Source organism: Falco cherrug, chromosome Z, assembly GCF_023634085.1.
Source record: "Falco cherrug isolate bFalChe1 chromosome Z, bFalChe1.pri, whole genome shotgun sequence".
Classification (NCBI taxonomy): Eukaryota; Metazoa; Chordata; class Aves; order Falconiformes; family Falconidae; genus Falco; species Falco cherrug.
In genome coordinates this window covers 28,697,569-28,719,733 of record NC_073720.1, presented here as the reverse complement: position 1 = coordinate 28,719,733, position 22,165 = coordinate 28,697,569, and the positions used below count along the sequence as shown (strand labels likewise).

At 40.3% G+C, this 22,165-nt stretch overlaps 1 protein-coding gene across 3 annotated transcripts in view; it reads left to right on the top strand.

Annotated features, from left to right (window-relative positions):
* Window positions 1–21,321, top strand: part of MAP1B (microtubule associated protein 1B) — a 74,730-nt gene extending 53,409 nt beyond the window's left edge. For all 3 annotated transcript variants that reach the window (XM_055699630.1, XM_027807503.2, XM_027807504.2), the window contains 4 exons: window positions 2,453–2,593; window positions 6,873–13,425; window positions 15,595–15,833; window positions 16,561–21,321. In XM_055699630.1, coding sequence (XP_055555605.1) covers window positions 2,453–2,593; window positions 6,873–13,425; window positions 15,595–15,833; window positions 16,561–16,716 — 7,089 coding nt within the window. In that variant the 3' untranslated portion in view covers window positions 16,717–21,321. The remainder of the gene's footprint in view (window positions 1–2,452; window positions 2,594–6,872; window positions 13,426–15,594; window positions 15,834–16,560) is intronic.
* Window positions 21,322–22,165: the final 844 nt, after the last annotated feature.

Here is a 22,165-nt window from a genome sequence, read left to right as displayed (position 1 = left end):
CCATGGAGCTCTGACTTCACCAGTAGAGAAACTTGAATCTCTCTGTTCAGGAAAAACAAAGAAAAATGATGCTTTAAGAAATTCCTGGTAATGCGGCTGGTAGTAGCCACAGAGCAGCATGGTTCTGCCCAAAGCTCCTGTCTTGTTCTGTCAAATGCCAAAACACCTCCCAAAAGAGAGAGGCCTAAAGGGAGCGAGACTGTAGTTTCCCAAAGAAAACAAGTTTCTGAAACCCCCATGAACAGTTACTGCCTTCTTAAGAAGACCGACTCTGTTGCTCCCATCTCCTGCAGCTGTACTTTAAGTCTGAGAAACTGCTGATCGGCTGATGCTTCTGTCTCCATTCACATTCCATCTTTCCTCTGTTTTGACTGAGGCTGCATTTTGCTGTTCACTTCCTTCAGACAGTTTGGAACATCAGACAAGGGTAAACTGGAACACAATCACCACCTTGCAGTATTTCTTCTGAAGTGGTGTGGTCTTGAAGTCAGGAGACAAATTTCTGGTCGTCCTTCAGGAAGCCTTTGTTATACCCAGACACAGAATTTATGTGTCTCTTGGTCTTCTGTGTATAGCATAAATTACATGCTGTAGTCTGCAAGTGTTTGTTTACTTTTTTGCCTGCCATAGTTTGCTAGCTCTGCAGAACATATTTCATCATCAATTAATAGTCACGTATCAGTGATTCACAAGTCAGGGAATAATTCTGTGGTTGGAAAACCTGGTGAGTTTACACATAATTTGGCAGACTGTCCAGCACTGCTGCCAGCAACAAGAAAAAAATATACATGAGGAAGCCAGTTCTTTTATGGTTTTAATACAGCTAGAACAGACAAGATTTGAACACCACACATCAGGACAGTCGGCTGCATTTATCTGTATTTTTGTCTGAAGCAGAAATAGATACACTTGATCCAGCAAGGACTTTGCTGAATTTAGAATTATTTAGTGCAATTAGCGACCAGCGAGCATTAGTCCTGTGTTTAATTAAAGGAACTTTCGGCTGCTTAGTATCAGGGTCACTTATTTAATAAAATAACAATGAAAATGTAGAGTTGGGATCTTCTTTCAGGTACATACTTTTCAATGCCTCTTTTCTACTTGTACTGAAAATGCTAGTTATTCACTAGAGATTCAGGTCAAGTCTTCCTGCTCAGCCTCCCTGATGTGTGTGGGAATTACTTAGAGTGACTGATTGCTTAACAATCAATATAAAAATTTGAAAGAATAGCTTGCTAGGAGAGCTGATTATGTCATCTCCATGGAGATGGAGCTTGGATGCAATATCATGTGGAGCTGTTCCAGATGGACTCTGCTCAGTTAGTTTGATACGTGGATAGCCTTGTTCTGGAATCACTATTCTGGTTTAACTGAATTCCTCCTTAAACAGAGGAATTAGTGCACTTGAAATTCATACCTTACCATAGGCTGATGAATTGATTTTTCAGTGTTGGACAAGACTTTTGAAGTATTTGCGAAAAATTTACTCAACTGTACAGAATCTTACACAGGTTTTGTTTAGTTTTGTTCTTAAGTTTAATTCAGCCAACAGGATTATACTGAATACATGGATTTTTCTTAGTATGCAAATAAATCTTCCCCTAGGCGGGGAAACAGGAATTATTAGTAATGTAGTAAGGGTCAAGTAAAGTAAGGAGCATCTACTTGAAAATAGTTAAGAGTTATTTAAAAATGCAGGTTATTTTTCCGTAGCAAGCTCATTTCTGCCATCAGGCATCCACTTAATTTACTACTGTATATTGAAATAGGTCTTGCATTGGCACATTTTAAAAACTTAATGTCCATAGTGACATAATGAGATATCAATAGTGTGTGTGACTGTACCTGAGTGCTTGAAGCTCAAGTTTATCATTATGGTGAAGCAGAATTTTCCCTTGACTTTCTAGATGATTCAGGTTACAGCAGAATGACAGACTAAATATGACGCTTTTATGTGTGATTTGTGGCTGTTACTTTTCAATGACTTTTCTCAACTGTACCCTGGGAAAAGAAAAGCAGCCTCCCAAAACCTGAGTCTAACACATGCAGTTGTCCTTCATTTATGTGGGACACAGTCTACCAAGGCTGCCCTAATACAATGCTATTAAAATTCACCAAGAGTTACACAGGGAATGTATTTGTTCATTGAAAATACTATTTTTTCATTCAGATTTTGTTCTGTTCTGCTCCTTGCTCTTTTTTAACGTGTTATTAGCTTAGTTTATTCATCAGACGTTCTCACTAATTGCTTCTTGTCCCTTCTTTTTTCTCTTTTGCACCTTTCTCATTGTCTTTTGTAAACAGCACTGTAATTTGGTAATTTTTCAACAGCCCTGGGAGACTCTGGTGCAAAATATGTTTTAAATTAGGAGACATAAATTGCACATTCTCAGTGGAATATAGAAACACATGGTAACTCCCATTATTGATGTATTTCTCTCCTTCACTCTAGGTGCGCTTAATGATCACAGACGCTGCAAGACACAAGCTCCTTGTACTAACTGGACAGTGCTTTGAAAACACAGGAGAACTCATTCTTCAGTCAGGGTCCTTCTCCTTCCAGAACTTCATTGAGATCTTCACAGATCAAGAGGTATGTTCAGAAAAGTGTCTTCCATATATTGTCATGTGATGGCAGAGGTTTCTAGAAGACTAAGAGTGGCCCAATGTGTTGTCAGAGTTAGCATCGACAGCCTAATGCTGATGCTCTTTACTCTTCATTATAGTCTTTCTTTCAAAACATTTCTCTAATATACTTCAGATTTGATGTAAATTGCTTAATAACAGAATTAATTTTAAATGTGGGGAATTAAATTGTAATTTCCAGAAACAGAAAATCAAGGAACCTTTTGACAATGGAAGGAGATAGTGCTGTGTTTAAAAGATACATGTTTATCTAAGGTGCACATACAAAGCGGTCAAACTGAACTTGACACCAGATTCTTGGCTGGTGGCACCAAAGTAATAGGTGACATTAAATAAAACAGAGGCTGTCCGTTGGAATAACTGTAGTTTTTTGCACCACTTGCCTGTTTGGCTTCTTTGTAGTAATGTTTAAAATTTGGCCAGTGAAATCTGTAAATCTTGTGATTTTTACATACCAGTAAGATAAGTATGAAATATACCAGTATTTAATGCCATTTTGTTTCATGACTTGTTATTTTGCTTTCTTGCTTAATGTACTGTGTCTGAAAGTTCCCATAGGGCAGGAACCCATAGTAAACAAGCTGTCATAATTAATTTGGCTGCTGTGTAAAGTATATATTTAAATAAACTGTATGGCTGCATCCCTAGGAATTTAGTTTCCAAAATTAATTAGGAGCATGTCAGTGGAGTGAGATTTGAAAGTTCAGTGCTGAAAAAGCAAAGTTTGCCAGAGCTCCAGTGCTATCTTATTGTATCCATTTGATCCTATTCTCAAAGCCTCTTTGTTCAGCATATGGTTGTAGGTTGGGGAAAGAGCTGGATTCCTGCTCTCTGAAACACGCATAACACCTAAAACTCACTGGCAGTTTGCAGAGTTACTTTTCTATGAAATTGCAAACCCAAGCTCCTTGCGTCTGTGGCCAATTAGTGACACATAATTACCTTATGACTACATGCAAAACTAAGGGCAAATCCTGCCATTACTGTTAGGAAGTGAAATCGTTGGCTGGAAAGCAGAAGGCTGTTGGTTGGCCATAGGTTACAGCTGTGGAGGGTTTGCCGCAGTGGAGGGTGCAGGGCATACTGCCGTGGGCTGAGTAAGGCTCACTTGGCTCACCTTTGCAGCTGGCAGCAGGCTCACCGGCCAGCCGGCATGGCTCATAGAAGGTGTTGGCTTCCAGCTTATTATTTCTGAAGCTGTGGACTCTCATGGCTTCTACAAGATTTCACAGAAACAAGGAACGATTGCATTTGCCTGCCATACTGCAGTCTGCATATGCAACATCATTTTTTAAAGGGTCCCATTACCAGGAAATTTTTAGGTGGTCTACAAAATGTTAGGAGAAAGGGCTAGAAAAATGTGGTTAGTCATTTTCTAAGTAGAGATCAGAAGAATTTCTGTGCTGTCCTGACCCTGGTGGTCTTGGCAGTGTTAGGTTTACAGTTGGACTCAATGATCTTAAGGGTCTTTTCCAACCTAAATGAATCTACGATTCTATAAGCATGTAAGGTTTGATGAGCGCTGTGTAGAGTTGGTGTTTCTGGCCTCTGCCCATTTATACTTCACTGGACCAAACCTCAAATGAGGTCAAGGATTATGCTTACAAATAAGTAAATAGCCTTTGGGGGATGGTCTTATGAAGTCTGATTCAGAAATCCATCTCTGGCATGCAGAACCTCCTGCAGGCAATGCCTAGAAGTGGTGTTCTCTACTCCTCCCATGTCAGAAGAATGAAGATGTCCCATTCCACTGCCTCTGCAACAGCAGCTAGCATAGAAAAACCTTTCTTTTTACTTTTGCGGTCCAGGGTAGGAAACAGTCTTGTGTTTTCTCTGAGCAGCCAATTTGCTGTTGACCTTCATGAGCTGCGACACCTTTAAAACGAGGATTCCTCAACAGATGTCTCTCTGTGCTTGAAAAGACGATCAGGCTCACAGATACATGTCTTTGCTCCCAGACTGACTTTGAATCCAGGGAAAAGAAGGAGTGGTTACATCTCTTGCCTTATCAAAAAGCATAAGCAGTAGACCCGTTGATACCCTTGGTGTCATCATTTGAAAAGCAAATCTGTTGAGACCTTTTCTGGGGCATTCCTGAACTTGCTACTCCTAATAGATATGATCTGTGTCTGGTATAATTTTTCTCCAACTTTTCATTGGCCTGCATTACCAGTGGCTTAAACTGTCTGCATTGTGTGTGCCCACTTTTAGGGGAAAAGAATGTTAGAACTTAGGAATACGAAGCAGAAATCCAAATAGTTGCAATATAAACTGGAGAGGACTAACCCCAAACCTTGACCCGGTATATTCACTAGCCCAGTGTATTACCATATGATGTTTTTTATCTAGCCAGAAAATTGGCCCTACATTAGAAACAGTCTGTACTCAAGTTATCTCCTTACGTGTGCAACAGACTTGGATTTATTCATCCAGAGGAAGTAATCTTTTACAATTTTTGTCTGTCCCTAATAAAGCGTTTTCAACCCTGATCAGAGACATAGCATAAGGAGTCCTAAATTCATTTCAGAGCTGTGGTCTCTGCTGCCCTCTTTTCTTATTTCTGCAATAAACAGCAGGAACATTTCTCCTGTTCTCGTCTTTCATTCTTTTCATCCTTTTCTCCTTTTGTTTTGTCTTGCTTTGTTTTTTCCTTTGCTCCTTTTCAAACAAAGCCATGTCTGACAAATGGGTGAGATTTATTTATAGTCCTGTCAAATGGTTTGGATTCGAAGTAAGGCTGACAAAGGAAGATAGAAAGTATTTATTTTCTGCTTTATTTAGGTATTGCTTGGATTATTTTTCTTTGGATAACAGCCACTGCATCTTTGTTGAGTTTTATTTTTGGTAAATGCTGAAAATAAATTAACACCAAGAAAGGAAGTTAGACATACACACATGGAGGCCCAAAGGGATCTAATATGATCAAACATAATTAATTTTTTTATATACTAATTTCTTCTGCTGATTCATCTTGTAGTCCAAGACTTCCCAATTATTCAGCTGTAGCATAATCTGTATCATCTTTATGGAACCTATTCTTACATCTTGAACTGACAATTGAGTCTTTGCAAGGAAAGTTGTGGTATTTTGCACGATGATGAGCTGGCATATTTTGCACTGGTGTTTTATGTCTTAATTACTTCTTCAAGGAAGTAGTTTACATAATTTCGTGGTCTTGTTGTTAAGAACAAATAGAACAGGAAGGGAGTACATTAAACCTAATTGTCAGTAAAACAAAATGTCAAAGTATCTATGGAACTGCCCAAGTTTTAAAATATGTCATAACTTTTCATGTTTGTTTTTCTACCGATCTGGGACCATCAAATACTGTTTTTCAGTTCAGACTGGAACAGAGCAACAGCTCTTCATATGATGGCATAGAACTTATTTTCTGAGCCTTTATTTTAGCAGTTGGTTTTGGTACAAGCATGTTATAAAATACTGTTAAAATTAATGGAGTTGTTCTAGATTTCAGCTTCTGTGGTCCATGAGTTTAAAGTCAAAATAATGACAAGATCATTTTTAACCCTAACACTTTTTTTCTGGTTCTTTCTTCAGCCCATAATCTCAGAAATACAAAACTTGTCGCTGTTTGCATTTCTAAAACAATAACTCATTTCTTAGTGTTCTGGAAAACTCTCCTGCAGTCAGTCGTGCTGATGAGGGAGCACTGCTGGCTTTTCAGGAGCCAGCCTTCAGGAAGGACTGCAGTAATAATGGTGTGGTGGAATACATCCCGTGAGAGAAGGGGTGAGGAAGGTGGCTGCCCGTGAGAGGGTGCTGGCCTCCTTTGAGTTGCAGTTACTCTCTGCCTGTTAGGAGGATGTGCTTTGTCCCTTAGATATTTGACTGGCTCTTCTGGATGGACTGTGGCAGCAGGGAGGCTCATGAGCCAATGGTAGAGATAGTGGCAGCATTAGCTTCATAGTCCTCATACCCTCTAATTATAAAAGCTTGTACCATCCATCTAGAAAGGGTGGAGGAGAGAAGAGGGAACCTCTGGGTACTGTCGCAATAGAACCAGGAAAATGTCCTTCTTTTAAAAAAATACAGTAGTAAACTGATTGTGGTAACAGATTCCTGTAGCTTCTAGGACAGGCAGTCACCAGTGCAGAAGCAAATGAAAATGTTTTATCTGTAATCAGTAAATATTATGGTCTGACCTAAATCATCATTAAAAAATGAATTTACATGCATCTTCTTGTGTTTTTGTTTTACAACCCTAGATTGGTGAATTATTGAGCACCACACACCCTGCCAACAAAGCCAGCCTAACCCTCTTCTGTCCGGAGGAAGGGGACTGGAAAAATTCCAACCTTGACAGACACAACCTTCAAGACTTTATTAACATTAAACTTAACTCAGCTTCCATATTGCCTGAAATGGAAGGACTCTCTGAATTCACAGAGTATCTGTCAGAATCAGTGGAAGTGCCATCACCTTTTGACATTTTGGAACCTCCAATCTCAGGAGGCTTCTTGAAGCTCTCCAAACCCTGCTGTTACATTTTCCCAGGGGGAAGAGGGGACTCTGCATTGTTTGCCGTGAATGGATTCAACATGCTTATTAATGGAGGATCGGAAAGAAAATCCTGCTTTTGGAAGCTTATCCGGCACTTGGACAGGGTAGATTCCATTCTGCTCACTCACATTGGAGATGACAACCTGCCAGGAGTCAATAGCATGCTTCAGCGAAAGATAGCTGAACTAGAAGAGGAACAGTCTCAAGGGTCTACCACCAACAGTGACTGGATGAAGAATCTGATCTCACCTGATTTGGGAGTTGTATTCCTTAATGTACCTGAGAACCTGAAGAACCTGGATCCTAACTTTAGAGTGAAAAGGAGTGTAGAAGAAGCTTGTTTAACTCTCCAGTATTTAAATAAATTGTCTATGAAACCAGAACCTCTTTTCAGAAATGTGGGAAATACCATTGACCCCATTGTTTTATTTGAGAAAATGGGTGTTGGCAAACTTGAGATGTATGTGCTTAATCCTGTCAAAAGCAGCAAAGAGATGCAATATTTTATGCAGCAGTGGAGTGGTACTAACAAAGATAAAGCTGAATTCCTGCTACCAAATGGCCAAGAACTAGACATTCCATTATCCTACTTCACCTCTGTCTCATGCCTGATTGTGTGGCATCCAGCTAATCCTGCAGAAAAAATAATCCGAGTTCTGTTTCCTGGAAACAGCACCCAATATAATATTCTAGAAGGACTAGAAAAACTCAAACACTTAGACTTCCTTAAACAGCCAATGGTTACACAAAAAGACCTAACCGGCAACATCGCTAGTCCAGCTGTGAAACAAGCGAAGCTGAAACAGCGAGCAGATAGCAAGGAGAGTCTCAAGCCTGCTGCAAAGACACCACCAAGCAAGCCTGTCAGAAAAGAATCTAAAGAAGAAACACCAGAGCCTGCAAAGCCCAGTCCGGCACCAGAAAAGCCTCAGAAGCTGGAAAGCAAAGAAAAAGTTACAGTTAAAAAAGAGAAACCAGCAAAAGTGGAGACTAAACCTACAGTGGTGGAAAAAGATATAACAAGTAAAGAAGAACAAATATTAAAATATGAAATTCCTGAAAAACAAGCTACAGATGTAAAACCAAAAGGATCAAAAGATAAGTCAGTGAAAAAGGAAAGCAAAGCAAAACATGAAGAAAAGAAGGAGGAAAGAGAAAAACCAAAGAAAGATATTTCTAAAAAAGAGGAGAAAACAGCCATCAAAAAAGAGGAAAAACCCAAAAAAGAAGAGATCAAGAAAGAAGTTAAAAAAGAGGTGAAAAAGGAAGAGAAGAAGGAGACTAAGAAGGAAGTAAAGAAAGAAACTCCACCAAAGGAAGCTAAAAAGGAAGCTAAAAAAGAAGAGACAAAGGAAATTAAGAAGGAAGAAAAAGAAGCCAAAAAGGACATCAAAAAGGTTCCTAAAGAAACAAAGAAGACACCTGCTCTTTCCACTGAAGCCAAAAAGCCAGCAGCAAAGCCTAAACCACAAAAGAAAGAGGAACCTGCTAAAAAAGAAGCAGTACCTGCTGGAAAGCCAAAGGAAAAAGGAAAAGTTAAGACTGTGAAGAAGGAGATCAAAGTCAGTGGAGCACAAGCTGCCCTTGCAGCAGTTGGAGTTGCTGCCACAACTGTAGCAGCTGTAGCAGCTGCAGAAATTGCAGCCCATGGGAGCGAACTTGAAGCAGAGAGATCCCTTATGTCTTCACCAGAGGATTTAACAAAGGATTTTGAGGAATTAAAAGCTGAAGAAGTAGAAACAACAGAAGAAACAAAACCTCAGGTTGCACTTATAGAGGATGAACTGAAACTCACTGGCACGGTGCAAAAAGAGGCCCTTGAAGCACAAAGAGAAAAATTAGATGAAGGACCTGCTGAGTCCTCTGATGAAGGCATAACTACCACAGAGGCTGAGGGTGAATGTGAACAGTCACCTGAAGAATTGGAACCTGTGGAAAAGCACAGGGTTGATGACAATGAAAAATTTGAAGATGAGGGAACTGGCTTGGAAGAATCGTCTGAAGCAGGAGATTATGAGGAAAAGGCAGAGACGGAAGAAGCTGAAGAACGAGGTGAAAATGAAGAAAAGACACCACTGGACATCACAAAACCTTATATGGAGGAACCAAGAAAAACTGAAGAGAGCTCAGAAGAAATAATGGCTGAAGCAGATGTTAACATCAAAGGTGAAAAGTATGTTGAAAAGGCAGATTATGAGGCATCAGATGAACGGGCTGAGGAAGACAGGGAAGAAGCAATAGAAAAGGCAGAAATGGAAGAGACTGAAGAAGATGAGGAAGACAAAGCAGAAGACATCAGAGATGAAGAAGAAACTGAAAAAATAGAAGCTGAAGAAGATTATGTGATGGCTGTGGTAGACAAAGCTGCTGAAGCTGGTGAAGTTGAAGATAAATATGGCCTACTTATAATTACACCAACAAAATGCTCAGAGCCTCAGTCTCCAGCAATTGAACCAGCCTCTTCTATCCATGATGAGACATTACCTGGTGGTTCAGAAAGTGAAGCCACTGTTTCTGATGAAGAAAATAGAGAGGATCAGCCTGAGGAATTCACTGCTACTTCAGGTTACACACAGTCTACCATTGAAATATCCAGTGAACCAACTCCAATGGATGAAATGTCGACACCCCGGGATGTCATGAGTGATGAAACTAACAATGAGGAAAGTGAGTCACCCTCTCAAGAGTATGTGAACATTACCAAGTACGAGACATCACTGTACTCTCAAGAGTTTGGCAGGCCTAAACTTTCTCCACTTCCAGATGCTTTTAATGGATTATCTGAAGGATCCAAAACAGAGGCCACAGAAGGTAAAGACTACAATGCCTCAGCTTCCACCATCTCACCACCCTCTTCATTAGAGGAAGACAAATTCTGCAAATCTGTATTCCATGATGTATACCGGCAAAAAGAAAGTGAAGTCCAAGGCACTGCCAAATTAGAAATCAAAGAATCCTATCAAGAAGATGTTGCTGGAAAACGTAGTCCAACCAAGAGTCCAGCTGACAGTTTGTCCCCTCCATCACCTGTTGCCAGAACACCACTGAGTGAACGCAGTGTGAACTTTTCACTCACTCCCAATGAGATCAAGGTCTTGCCTGAGCCTGTCCCTGTTGCTGCGTTGCCTGTTGTACATCAAGAAGTTGCTGAAGAGCACTGTGCAAGCCCTGAAGATAAAACGTTAGAAGTAGCATCTCCCTCACAGTCTGCTGCTGGAAGTGCTGGCCACACACCTTATTATCAGTCTCCCACTGATGAAAAGTCCAGCCAGCTTCCCTCTGAAACCAGTGAAAAGTCAACAGACGCTCCTGTTAGCTTTGAATTCAGTGAAGTCAAAGATAAGTCTGCAAAACCCAGAATAAGCCCTATGGATGAGCCTGTGCCAGATTCAGAATCTCCTATTGAAAAGGTTCTCTCACCTCTACGGAGTCCACCACTGATAGGTTCAGAGACCACTTATGATACATTTTTGAGTGCTGATTTGAAGTCTCCCACCAGAGATTATGGAAGTTCTTCTCAAGGGAAACCTGAAAAAGAAAAATCACCTGTTCAGATGAGCCCAGCTTCTGAAGCTAGCTCTGGGGGCATTTTCCAAGAAAAACAAGATGAAAAAAGCGTGGAGTTTATGGTAATTAAGGATAGCTGCAGCCTAGAGAGGAAAATGGAAGATACAGAACCCAGCAGCTCCCAGTCTTCACTGGTCTTGGATGAGCGGAAGTTAGCAGGTGATCTCTCACCTACTCAAATAGATATCAGTCAATTTGGCTCTTTAAAAGAGGATGCCAAAATGTCAATTTCTGAAGGCACTGTTTCTGACAAGTCTGCAACTCCTGTTGATGAGGTTGTAGCTGAGGACACCTATTCCCATATAGAAGGAGTAGCTTCTGTCTCTACAGCATCTGTTGCTACTAGTTCATTTCCAGAACCAACTACTGATGATGTATCTCCTTCCTTGCATGCTGAGGTTGGGTCTCCCCACTCTACTGAAGTTGATGATTCCCTTTCCGTGTCTGTTGTACAGACACCAACAACTTTTCAGGAAACAGAAATGTCTCCATCTAAGGAAGAGTGCCCAAGGCCCATGTCAATTTCTCCACCAGATTTCTCACCTAAAACCGCAAAATCAAGAACACCGGTGCATGATCACAGATCTCCTGAGCAGTCAACTATGTCCGGAGAATTTGGTCAGGAGTCCCCTGAGCAGTCTTTAGCAATGGACTTTAGTAGGCAATCTCCAGAATATCCTACTGTAGGCACTAGTATGCACCATATATCTGAAAATGGCCCAACAGAAGTAGATTATAGCCCTTCAGATATACAGGAGCCTACTTTTGTGCAGAAGATTTCCCCTGTGGAGCAGTCTTCTTACTCTCAGGAGAAAGATATTTCAGAAATTATTTCAGTTTCTCAAATTGAAGCTTCATCCTCAACTTCATCAGCTCATACACCTTCCCAGGTGAGTTCACCACTGCCAGAGGAAACTTTTTCAGGTGCTGTTCCACCCAGAGATATGTCGTTACATTCTTCTTTTACCTCAGAAAAGGTGCAGAGCCTAGGAGAAAAGCTGTCACCAAAGTCTGACCTATCTCCATTTACTCCAAGGGAATCTACTCCTCTGAACTATCCTAGTTTTCCGGATTCATCTCCTGCAATCTCAGAAGTGGTATCAGCTAGTCAAACACCTTTGTGGTCACTACAAGTGTCCTCTGTCAAAGCATTTGGTTACCAGGAACCCGTAACAAAGTACAGTCCAGAAGCTTTACTCAGCCCAGAAAAAGAAGATTCAGAGAAAAGCAGCAGGTCACCAGAAGAACTTAGTTATTCTTATGAGGCTACAGAGAAAACCACTAGGTCACCAGAGGATATTAGCTACTCCTATGAGGCAGCTGGAAAATCTACTAGGTCACCTCAGGCTATGGCTTACTCCTATGAGACAACCAGGAAAACTACTAGGTCACCTGAGGCCACTGATTATTCCTATGACATAATTGCAAAAAATATGAGGTCATCTGAGGCCACAGATTATTCTTATGAGGTGACAGGAAAAACCGCCAGGTCACCAGGGGCCATGGATTATTCTTATGAGATGACTGGGAAAACCACCAGGTCACCAGGGGCCACAGATTATTCCTATGAGACAACGGGGAAAACCACCAAATCACCTGAGGCCACAGGTTATTCCTATGAGAGAATTGGGAAAGCTACCAGATCACCCGATACCATGGATTACTCCTATGAGACCACAGGGAAAACGACTAAGTCACCAGAAGCCATTAGCTACTGCTATGAGACAAATGGGAGAGCCACCATGTCACCAGAGGCCATGGTTTATTCCTGTGAGACAACTGGGAAGGCCTCCAGCTCGCCTGAAGCCACAGATTACTCATTTGAGACAACTGGGAGAGCCACCAGGTCACCTGAAGCTGCTAGATATTCCTATGAAGCAAGCACACATTTCACTCCAGGAAAATCGTTAGCAGAATCCCATCAAGATGTTGACTTATGCCTTGTGTCCTCTTGTGAATATAAACATCCAAAAACTGAACTTTCACCCTCATTTATCAACCCAAACCCCCTGGAGTGGTTTGCAACTGAAGAACAGTCTCAAGATCCAGAGAAACCATTAACTCAGTCTGGGGGAGCTCAGCCACCCTCGGGGGGAAAGCAGCAAGGGCGGCAGTGTGATGAAACCCCTCCCACGTCTGTGAGCGAGTCTGCCCCATCTCAGACAGATTCGGATGTTCCCCCGGAGACCGAGGAATGTCCTTCCATCACTGCAGATGCTAACATTGACTCGGAAGATGAGTCAGAAACCATTCCGACAGACAAGACAATTACCTACAAACACATTGACCCACCACCTGTCCCAATACAAGATCGCAGCCCTTCCCCTAGGCACCCTGATGTTTCCATGGTTGATCCAGAGGCTCTGCCGGTTGATCAGAATTTAGGTAAAGCTTTGAAGAAGGACCTCAAAGAAAAGACAAAGACAAAGAAGCAGGGTACCAAGACCAAGTCATCTTCACCTGTTAAAAAGAGTGATGGTAAATCAAAACAAGTGGCTTCACCAAAGCCAGCTATAAAAGAATCTTTAGACAAAATTTCCAAAACAGCTTCTCCAAAAAAGAAGGAGTCTGTGGAGAAGGCAACCAAAAATATCTCTAGTCCAGAAGTAAAGTCTCGAGCAGAAGAGAAAGATAAGGACACCAAGAATGCAGCAAATACAACATCCAAGTCAGCAAAGACAGCAACTACAGGTAAAAACAGATAGCACTTCCCTAGTGTTGAGATTTTCTTAGTTGTTGCAGTGAAGTTAGTTTGCCTTTTTATCAGCTGAGAATGTGGTTTGTAGCAAATCCCCAAAGTCCAAGTTTTAAATATAAATCCAGCATGTAAAGGCCAATTTAAATGCATGAAACCCACAAATTTAACTTTCTTAATCTGAGAAACTTGATGTGTCAGTTTGCTCAGATAGTACATAAAATATAAATAACTTAATACTAGCTATCTAAGCTGTTAATTAACAAACAGAATTAAAAGTACCACTTTTGCAGGTGAAGTGAAATCAGTAGCAAAGTATACTGCTTTATTCTCTCTAAGAAACAAGTAGGCACAATGCCCTTAACATCATGTGGGATGTAAAGGTATTGTCAGCCACTGGATGCTCTTATTTGCTGGATTAATTTTAAAAGGAGTATTTTAATAAAGTATAGCAGTAATAAGACCGCTTCAAGTGAACTAAGTATGTACATCACATAATCCAGTTAAAGTCTTAAAACCGTCAGTGATGACTAAACGTACAGAAAGTTAATGCCATTTTGAATGACTGTTGTGTATTCTAAGTAGTAATAAAATATGAATTAGATTACCGAAGGAGCCATTGTGTTAATCTCTTGTTTCTAGCAGATCTTGTTAGAGAGTGTCTGGGTGATACTTTGATTTTGCTGTTGTCAGGACTGATGTTCTGTTGAGAGCTTTTTGCAAGGAGCAGGTCTAGGATTCAGTACAAACAAAGCAGCATTCAACTGTCTCTAGCTTCCCCATTTCAAGTGGTCCACTGTTCCTTTGCTACACCATCATTTACATATATCTGTTAGTGGCTGCCTTTCAAAGCAGCAGTATAGTTCCTCATGCTGTACATTTCTCCAGCACTTTAGCTCTAGATAAGATTCTTTGTCCTTAAAGCATAACTCTCAGGCAGGGCAGAAGACAAGGATCTATTTGATAATGACATCGAAGTACAAAAGGCAATGTGTGATATTTTATCCAGTGTCGGTATCCACAATTCAGAAAGGTATGTCACAGAGATTTTATGATGATAGATGATAAAAGATTTTGTAACACAACCAGTAGTAAAAACTCTGTAATTCAGGAAATCGTATCGTATCACAATGCTTATTTGGCATATTACCCTATGATGAACAGCAGGACATGCTAGACAACTGTAATGGACTTTGCTGGCCTTACAGTATGTGACCCTAAATGGAGTGTATTGCTCTGATAACTGCTTACTAAGCTTTTTCCTCTGTAACAACATGAGAAGGCTAATAGAACATAAATGATCATCATCTGGATAAAATAACTGGTCAAATCCTGATTTTCAGTTCACACTATGATTCAGTGCATAGCAAAGGCTGCTTTGGGGGGGGGGGGATAGTGTATTTCATGTGAGTGTTTAAACTTTGAACTTTCTTTCTTTTGACTGAAGCTCTTCTTAGAACAAGTACTACACTATGTACAGCGGCAAAAACACACTTCCCCCTACTTTTTGTGATAAGTGGCTGATTTGCATACGCAAATAAGGATCCAGCAGGCAAACAAACACTTGTTCTCAGTTCCCTCAAGCAATTGCTTTACAGGTTTCTCTGTCCTCCCAGGTTCCTCTTTGACTCTTTTTGTGTTTACGTGTAGTAGCTTCCTGATGCACCTATAAGACAGTCTGAGCTACTGTGTCATGCTATGTGCTGATACCCCAAATCTCAGGACTGCTTCAAATCTGCATGGCTCCCTGTGCGAACCCCAGGTTTTATAATTTGTGTACCCAAGACTTTCAAAAAGCTGTACTTCTTAAAATAAAACTGGAAAATAATACTACCATTTACTGAATGGCAATTCTGTAATCACAGACCTGCATAGTAATTGTTGTGTAATAGTAGATTACTGGGAAAGGTTCAGTCAGTCTTTTGTTATGTGGTAGTGAGGTTTTTTTGTATTATGTAGTTACAGTTGTTCAGGGTTTTCCTCCCATTACAATCATAATTGAGACACAACAATTAGATGTCATTAGACAACAAAGCATGTCATTAGATGTGGGAGTGTAACGCCATAATAGGACACACCTCATCTCAGCAGTTATAACAGTAATTAATAAATGCATGTTTTTAATCAGCCTGTGATAACAGTCTTTTGTTGTTTGATTTCCAAAGGACCTGGGAATACTAAGGTGGCAAAATCCACAGCAGTGCCTCCAGGACCCCCGGTGTATTTGGATCTGGTGTACATTCCCAACCACAGCAATAGCAAGAACGCTGACGTTGAGTTTTTCAAGAGGGTGCGGTCATCCTACTACGTGGTGAGCGGGAACGATTCTGCAGCTGAGGAGCCAAGCAGGGCTGTTCTGGACTCCCTGCTGGAGGGCAAGGCACAGTGGGAGACTAACATGCAGGTAGGCCCTTTACTAGTATCTCTACCTGCAAATTTAACCTACTCTGGGAAGCCAACTAGGAGAGGTCAGAGTGCCTCTGGAGTGGGTAGCAGCTGCCAGGGAATGGGGTCCCCAGGCTGGGCACCTTGTTTCATTGGTGATGTGAGAGGGCACTTGAGAAAAGCACAAAAATGCACCAGATTCAGCCACTCCCCCATTTCTGGCCCTTCTGACCTGTCCCTGGTGAATAAAACTGAGAGCTGGTTTACAGAGCCATTTAGCTGTTTCATCTTCGTTACTATACCATACGCGATCCAAGTTTGGAAAGACTGCAGTTTGTAAGTTGGAAAGAAAAGTGAATGTTTCGTGGTTTATATGGTAATCACATATGCTTGGAAACGTCATGTGCTTTTCCATCATGATCAATAAGTAAACAAAGTATCTGGGCATAATCTGAAGAGCTACCAGTGCAAACTACAGCCTGCTACTTCTCTGGAAAGCTGCATCTCAGCACCTGACAAAACCAAGGTTTTATTTTATTACACTGATTCTTCGCAGTCATTTTACCTTACCTGCATATTTATTTATTTCCTTTTATCTATCCATTTATTCAAGTATTTATTGCATAAAGACCCACTCTCTCCAAAAGAGAAACATACTTGTTGGCTGGGGCTTCTCACAAAGGTATTTTTCTTATTAGCTCTTTCTGTTGTCCGTTCCTCAGGACTTCTCCTGTTTTGTGTTGCAGGTGACCTTAATCCCAACCCATGACTCAGAAGTGATGAGGGAATGGTACCAAGAGACCCACGAGAAACAGCAGGATCTCAACATCATGGTTTTGGCAAGCAGCAGCACTGTTGTTATGCAAGACGAATCTTTTCCCGCATGCAAGATTGAACTGTAAGAACGAGACCACACACCACAAGATTAAACTTTGTTTCCAGAAATTCTTTGGTTTGAAAACACCTTTTCTAAAAATTCAACCCATGTATTTCAACTGCTGAACTATATACCTGCCAAATGCTATACTGTGTCACAGTGATGCAAGTCACTAATATTTTTCAGTCTTTGCTGATTGCTGAGGGAAATAACAGTATTCCTGTAGTAGGGTTCAAATTACTGCAAAAATACAGATCCAGTTTCCTCTCCGCTGAACATTTGGAAACCATGCACTAGCAACCCCAACTGACTTCTGCCAGGTAGAGGCATTTGCCCTCTAAAGAAACACAAAGAGAGAGAAAGAGAGAGAGGGGTAGGAGGAGAAAGTAATAAATAATTAGATCTGCATTAGTCTTACGGCAATAGATGTATCGCTTACTGCAGTCTGCTTATGCTTTTACATGAAAATAAAGATCTACATTTGTATCAATCTGAGCTATTGCAAGGGGGATTCTTTTTTTACGGAATTAAGTTAGCTGGAAAATAAAAAGAAACGGAACGTGGCTAGGAAGGGATGTACAACCTAAACACTCATCAGCAGTTTTCCACTTTAATTTGAACTCCACACACTGACATACCATAACAATCATAGACCAAATATGCACACAGTCTGCACCCCATCCAGAAGTCTAAAATCTTTCTTTCAACATGTAGAATTGTTGGTCTAAGACATGCTCCCAGTGAAAGTCCACTCGCTCCAGCCAGAACTGACCAGTCCACATGCTTGAACACCCATGTCCACTGTCGATTAACTGAAGCAAAATACCAAAGCAGTCAGGAGTACATACAGTAGACAATTTGCCTTAGAAAGTGACTTGAATGTACAAAGAAACTTGATGCACTTATTTTTTAATGTTGAGACAGCAAATTTATAAAACATCTGTGTAGGATCATAGTTACACCAGTAAAGAAGTGTGAGTGTGCATGTGTGGTATGAGAAACCTATCTGACTGGTCAAACAGCTTGGTGCTATGAATTATGTATGTTAGTTATGTGAACTCTTCATTGATGTACTTGGATAACTCAACTAGGCAAGATGAGCATTTTTCTGAAAGCTTATTTTGTACTGTGGAAACAAGATTGATGTGGTGTCCAGTATCAGAGTTACAAAACTTAGCGAAACGTTCAGAATGATGAAAAAGGTCACCTGTGAGCCTGTACAGTATTCAGCCTTCGTTTGTCTTACCTTGTTTTATTTGTTTAATTTAAGAACAAATATGGGAACAAATGTACAGAAACCTTTTTTTTAGTGCTGCGTGAACTTTTAATAGACAAATTTTTAACAAATGTTTTCATTTACAGGAAAATGCGAACAAAAATTTTCAGGTGAAGGCAATTTTTTTAGTAGTTTTGTAAGATAAATGAATAATGTTGTTTAAGATTCTAGTGAGAATGGATATTGTGGTAAAATTTATTGAAAATAGTCAACTGCCAATACCTTGGGGGGGGGGGGGGGGGTGGGAGGGTGAAAGGGAACCCTGGTACTAAAATTAATCTATTGATGATGACAGGAAATGGGATTTGAAAAGTTGATAGCCTGATACTTACAAGAGTGTAACCTACGTTCTCAACCCTGAGAAGATCCTGAAAAAAACATAGAATAAGCAATAAGCTAAAATAAGTCCCTTCCTTTTCCTTTCCCTTTCCCTTTCCCTTTCCCTTTCTTTCTCTTTCCCTTTCTCTCTCCCTTTCTCTCTCCCTTTCTCTCTCCCTTTCTCTCTCCCTTTCCCTTTCCCTTTCCCTTTCCCTTTCCCTTTCCCTTTCCTTTCCTTCCCTTTCCCTTTCCCTTTCCCTTTCCCTTTCCCTTTCCCTTTCCCTTTCCCTTTCCCTTTCCCTTTCCCTTTCCCTTTCCCTTTCCCTTTCCCTTTCCCTTTCCCTTTCCCTTTCCCCTCTTGTTTCTTTGTCTTTTTCTTTTCCTTCCCTTTTCCTTTCCTTGACTCTTCTTTTGCTCTTCCTTTCCTTTCCTACTTCCTCTCCCCCTCAGTTTCTTTCTTTAGACTGCTTGCAGAGGAACAGCATCACTGTTCTGTGATTTAAGTTGGTTTGGGTTTTTTAGCCTTAGAAGTTTTACCCCTATTAAAAACATCTTGTGATACTGTAGAAGGTTTGCAAATCTGTATTTAAAGAAGGCGTAAAGGCCTCCAGAATGGGGATATGTGCTGGTCTGTATGATTCACCACTATGGCTGGTGTGAAGTTTCACAATGACTCAGTGACCTCATTTTACTTTCTTTACTTATAATTTATTTCAGTTTTACATTGTTAGGATATTTTTGTTTAATAGGTATATGTTGCACTCCTAATTTTTATGAGGTTTTTTTTAATACTGCCTTAGGGTCCTTTAAATGTGGGCTCCTGAGGCCCATTTAATGCTGTGAATGATTGTCAGTTGTTGTGAGTTTTGATTTATTTTTAATGTCTCCTCTTTTTAGGTGTTTCTAGCAATGCTGTTTTATTTATTGCTATGCCTTTTAAGTTGGTAAGAATAACTCAGAATGACTATGGCATAAAAGGCATGTGGAAATGTATTGTGAAAACAAGCATGTTTTCTGGGCTTATAATCATTTACTTAAAATTGCTTTTGTAATACATGGTCTACAAAGTTACAGGCAAAATGTCTGGCAGAATAGTTGTACTATTTTTACAATTCTTCCGCTTTGTCTACTTTCTTATATTGGTCAGATTTCAAACTTTTTGGAGTGGAGGGGTACAGATTTTCTGACAATATCTGAAATGGTTTGTATCTGTGCTTCGGTAGAAAATCTGTTGTGCGTTGGTCCTGAGACTAATCTCACTTACACCTCTTCCTCCTGTGAATCAGAGGAATTTTACTACAGTCAGGGAAGTTACAGTCATTTGATCCTATTGTACATGAAATTGGAATCAAGCCTTTTGTGTCCCCAAGCAAGTCTGTGATGGCTCAAGCATTTATTTTAATAATAATAATAATTATAATTACTAAAATAATATTAATAATTAGATAGCTACAGCTGATCTTAAAATGTACGTTCAGTTTTTTGCTGCTACAAGAATATTAAAACCCCAGTCTGGCTATTTCTGAGGTATTGTAATGCCTGTTCCATCCATTCCCTTTCAAATGGCAACGGTGCCCGGGTGCAACGCAGCGATGAACTCCTCCATTAGCTCCTCTTGCCCTTAATGTCTTTCCTGCCTGTGGAACTAATCTAACTGTGCTAGTCCCAGTACTACACAATTAGTTTAGTGTAACAGTCATCAAAATGTACCGTGTACATTAATGATGAGTGCTGTTGATCAGCATAGATTTCTAGGAGCATGGTTTGTTATTGATTAATTACAAAGACTCAATATCTGAGTGTAAAGGACACTCCATTTCCATGACGGTATTATTCATGAATAACAGCATCCCCAGTCATGATCTTTATGATATTACTATACTGCTTCATATAATTCAATGAAGAATTAACTTTGGAGATCCCACCGCACTCCTGAACTCGGGCAGGGCCTCTCTTGCATGCCTTTTCAAAGTCCTGTGGTGGGCCCGACTTCATTGACCTCTATTTTCACCCCATCTTTCAGAGAAATCACTTCTGATTTTTTTTTTTAGATTTTTTTTTTTTACTTACTTTACATACTGTGGTGAATGGAGATAACTGTGTATATGAACATTGGGGTTTTTTAATTGTCTATGATAGCTTATGCATTTTAGGAATTCTGGTACTCATTTACTAAGATTTAATCAATTTGCTAATTGAATTTTCAATCCCTCCCACCACTAGCAAGTCAGCTCCAAAGAGCACTTACTGTGCATTTGGGACATTTCTATCATATGCTTCTCTTTGTTCATGTCGCCAGAGGTTCTTGCTCAGTAATGATGTTTTGAGAGAAATAGTAATTTTGTTGGACTGGATTTACTAGAAAAGGAAAAATGTTTACACTTGAAAGAAACTGTAAGCTTTCATCTTTTCACTTACTAATTGAACAAAACACTAGAAGCAACTAGGGGTAAGCATTTCTTAGGATGCAATTATATTATTCACCTGATTTAAAAATGTTTGGTATTTAAAAGAAAAAAAGTCTGTTTGTTGTGACTCTACAAAAAATCTAAAAAAATTAAGTAACTAAATAAAAAAATGACATAAAAATATAGAAAAAAAATTTCAAAAGCAGCTTCTCCACACTAGACTAGCAAGGAGCTCCTCAGATGGCAGGAGCTACCTCTTCAAGACTGGGCTGTGATCACGACTGTAAAAAAGGAAATCTGAAATATGCTTTCACGCATTTGCATGCAGCCATTATCTTCCAACCTATGGAAAGAAAGTCTTGTTGCTGGCTGAGAAGCACCTCACACACCTCCTCTCTCTTGTTCTGAATGGTGTTTGTGTCAGTCTGCAGCTGTGTATGGTATTATGTCTTATAATCCTGCATCACTTCTATTCTATCCAGTCATATCTAATGTAGAAAATTAGTTTCCAGTGAAAGTAATATGTAGTGCTTTTATGATATTTGTGTGCAATATCCCCTCTTCCATTGAGGATATTTGATGTAAAGGAAACAAACTCAGTTCCACAATAAAATACAAAAGTGGTAAAGTGGTGTTGATATGTTTCTTGTCTTTGTGTATGTATGTATTTTTAAGTTTTCCCTTCAGTCATAGTTAGCTACTACATGGTTTTTTTCTCAAAAAAACAATGACTATTTAATGCTAGACAAGAATCAATCTCTGCTTAGAAACTGGAAAGTAAATGCGAAAGATTACTTTTATACCCTGTGGCGTAAAACATTACCATGATGTACCATGACGTGGCTTCTTTTTGTTGTTCTCATTTCTGTACCCCTCAGCCCCATGAGAAAACACCTCCTTTTCAGCAAGTACATGTTCAACGGGCTGTGTCAGAGACGATACCCAATGAAGTAACATCAAACTGAGCCCACCCTGGCTTGGAAAAGAGGTCATTTCCAAAGCTGTTGCAGTTTTACAAGAGTGCACAGCTTGTCTCCAGTGGACATGGACCCTTCCTGACTGCCGCCGCCCAGTAATCCCAGTGCCGTTAAAGGGATGTTGTAAGATCAGGCTTTCTGGCTGTGTAGTTTTGCTTGCCACTGTGACGCCTGCTGTGGTGAGGTGCAGCAGCCAATACTGATGTTTTTTAGCTTTAGTTTTTATCGGGAGACGGTAAAGACATGAAAGCAGGTAGAGGCTGGGACAGCAGGGAGCGAGGGGTGCTCGTTCCCAGAAGCAGTGGACCTGCAGGATTTCCTTCACTCTCAGGCAGCATGCTGTCTTTTTTTGTGGGCCATTACCCATCTCCAACATCTAAGTTTTCATTTGTAATTTCTAATGACAATAAGAAATACCATGCTTGGCTTGAATTGGGCTAAGCGTGGCAAAATAGAGGCAAATGAAGACCAGATGAGGAGAGTTAGCTGCTGCAA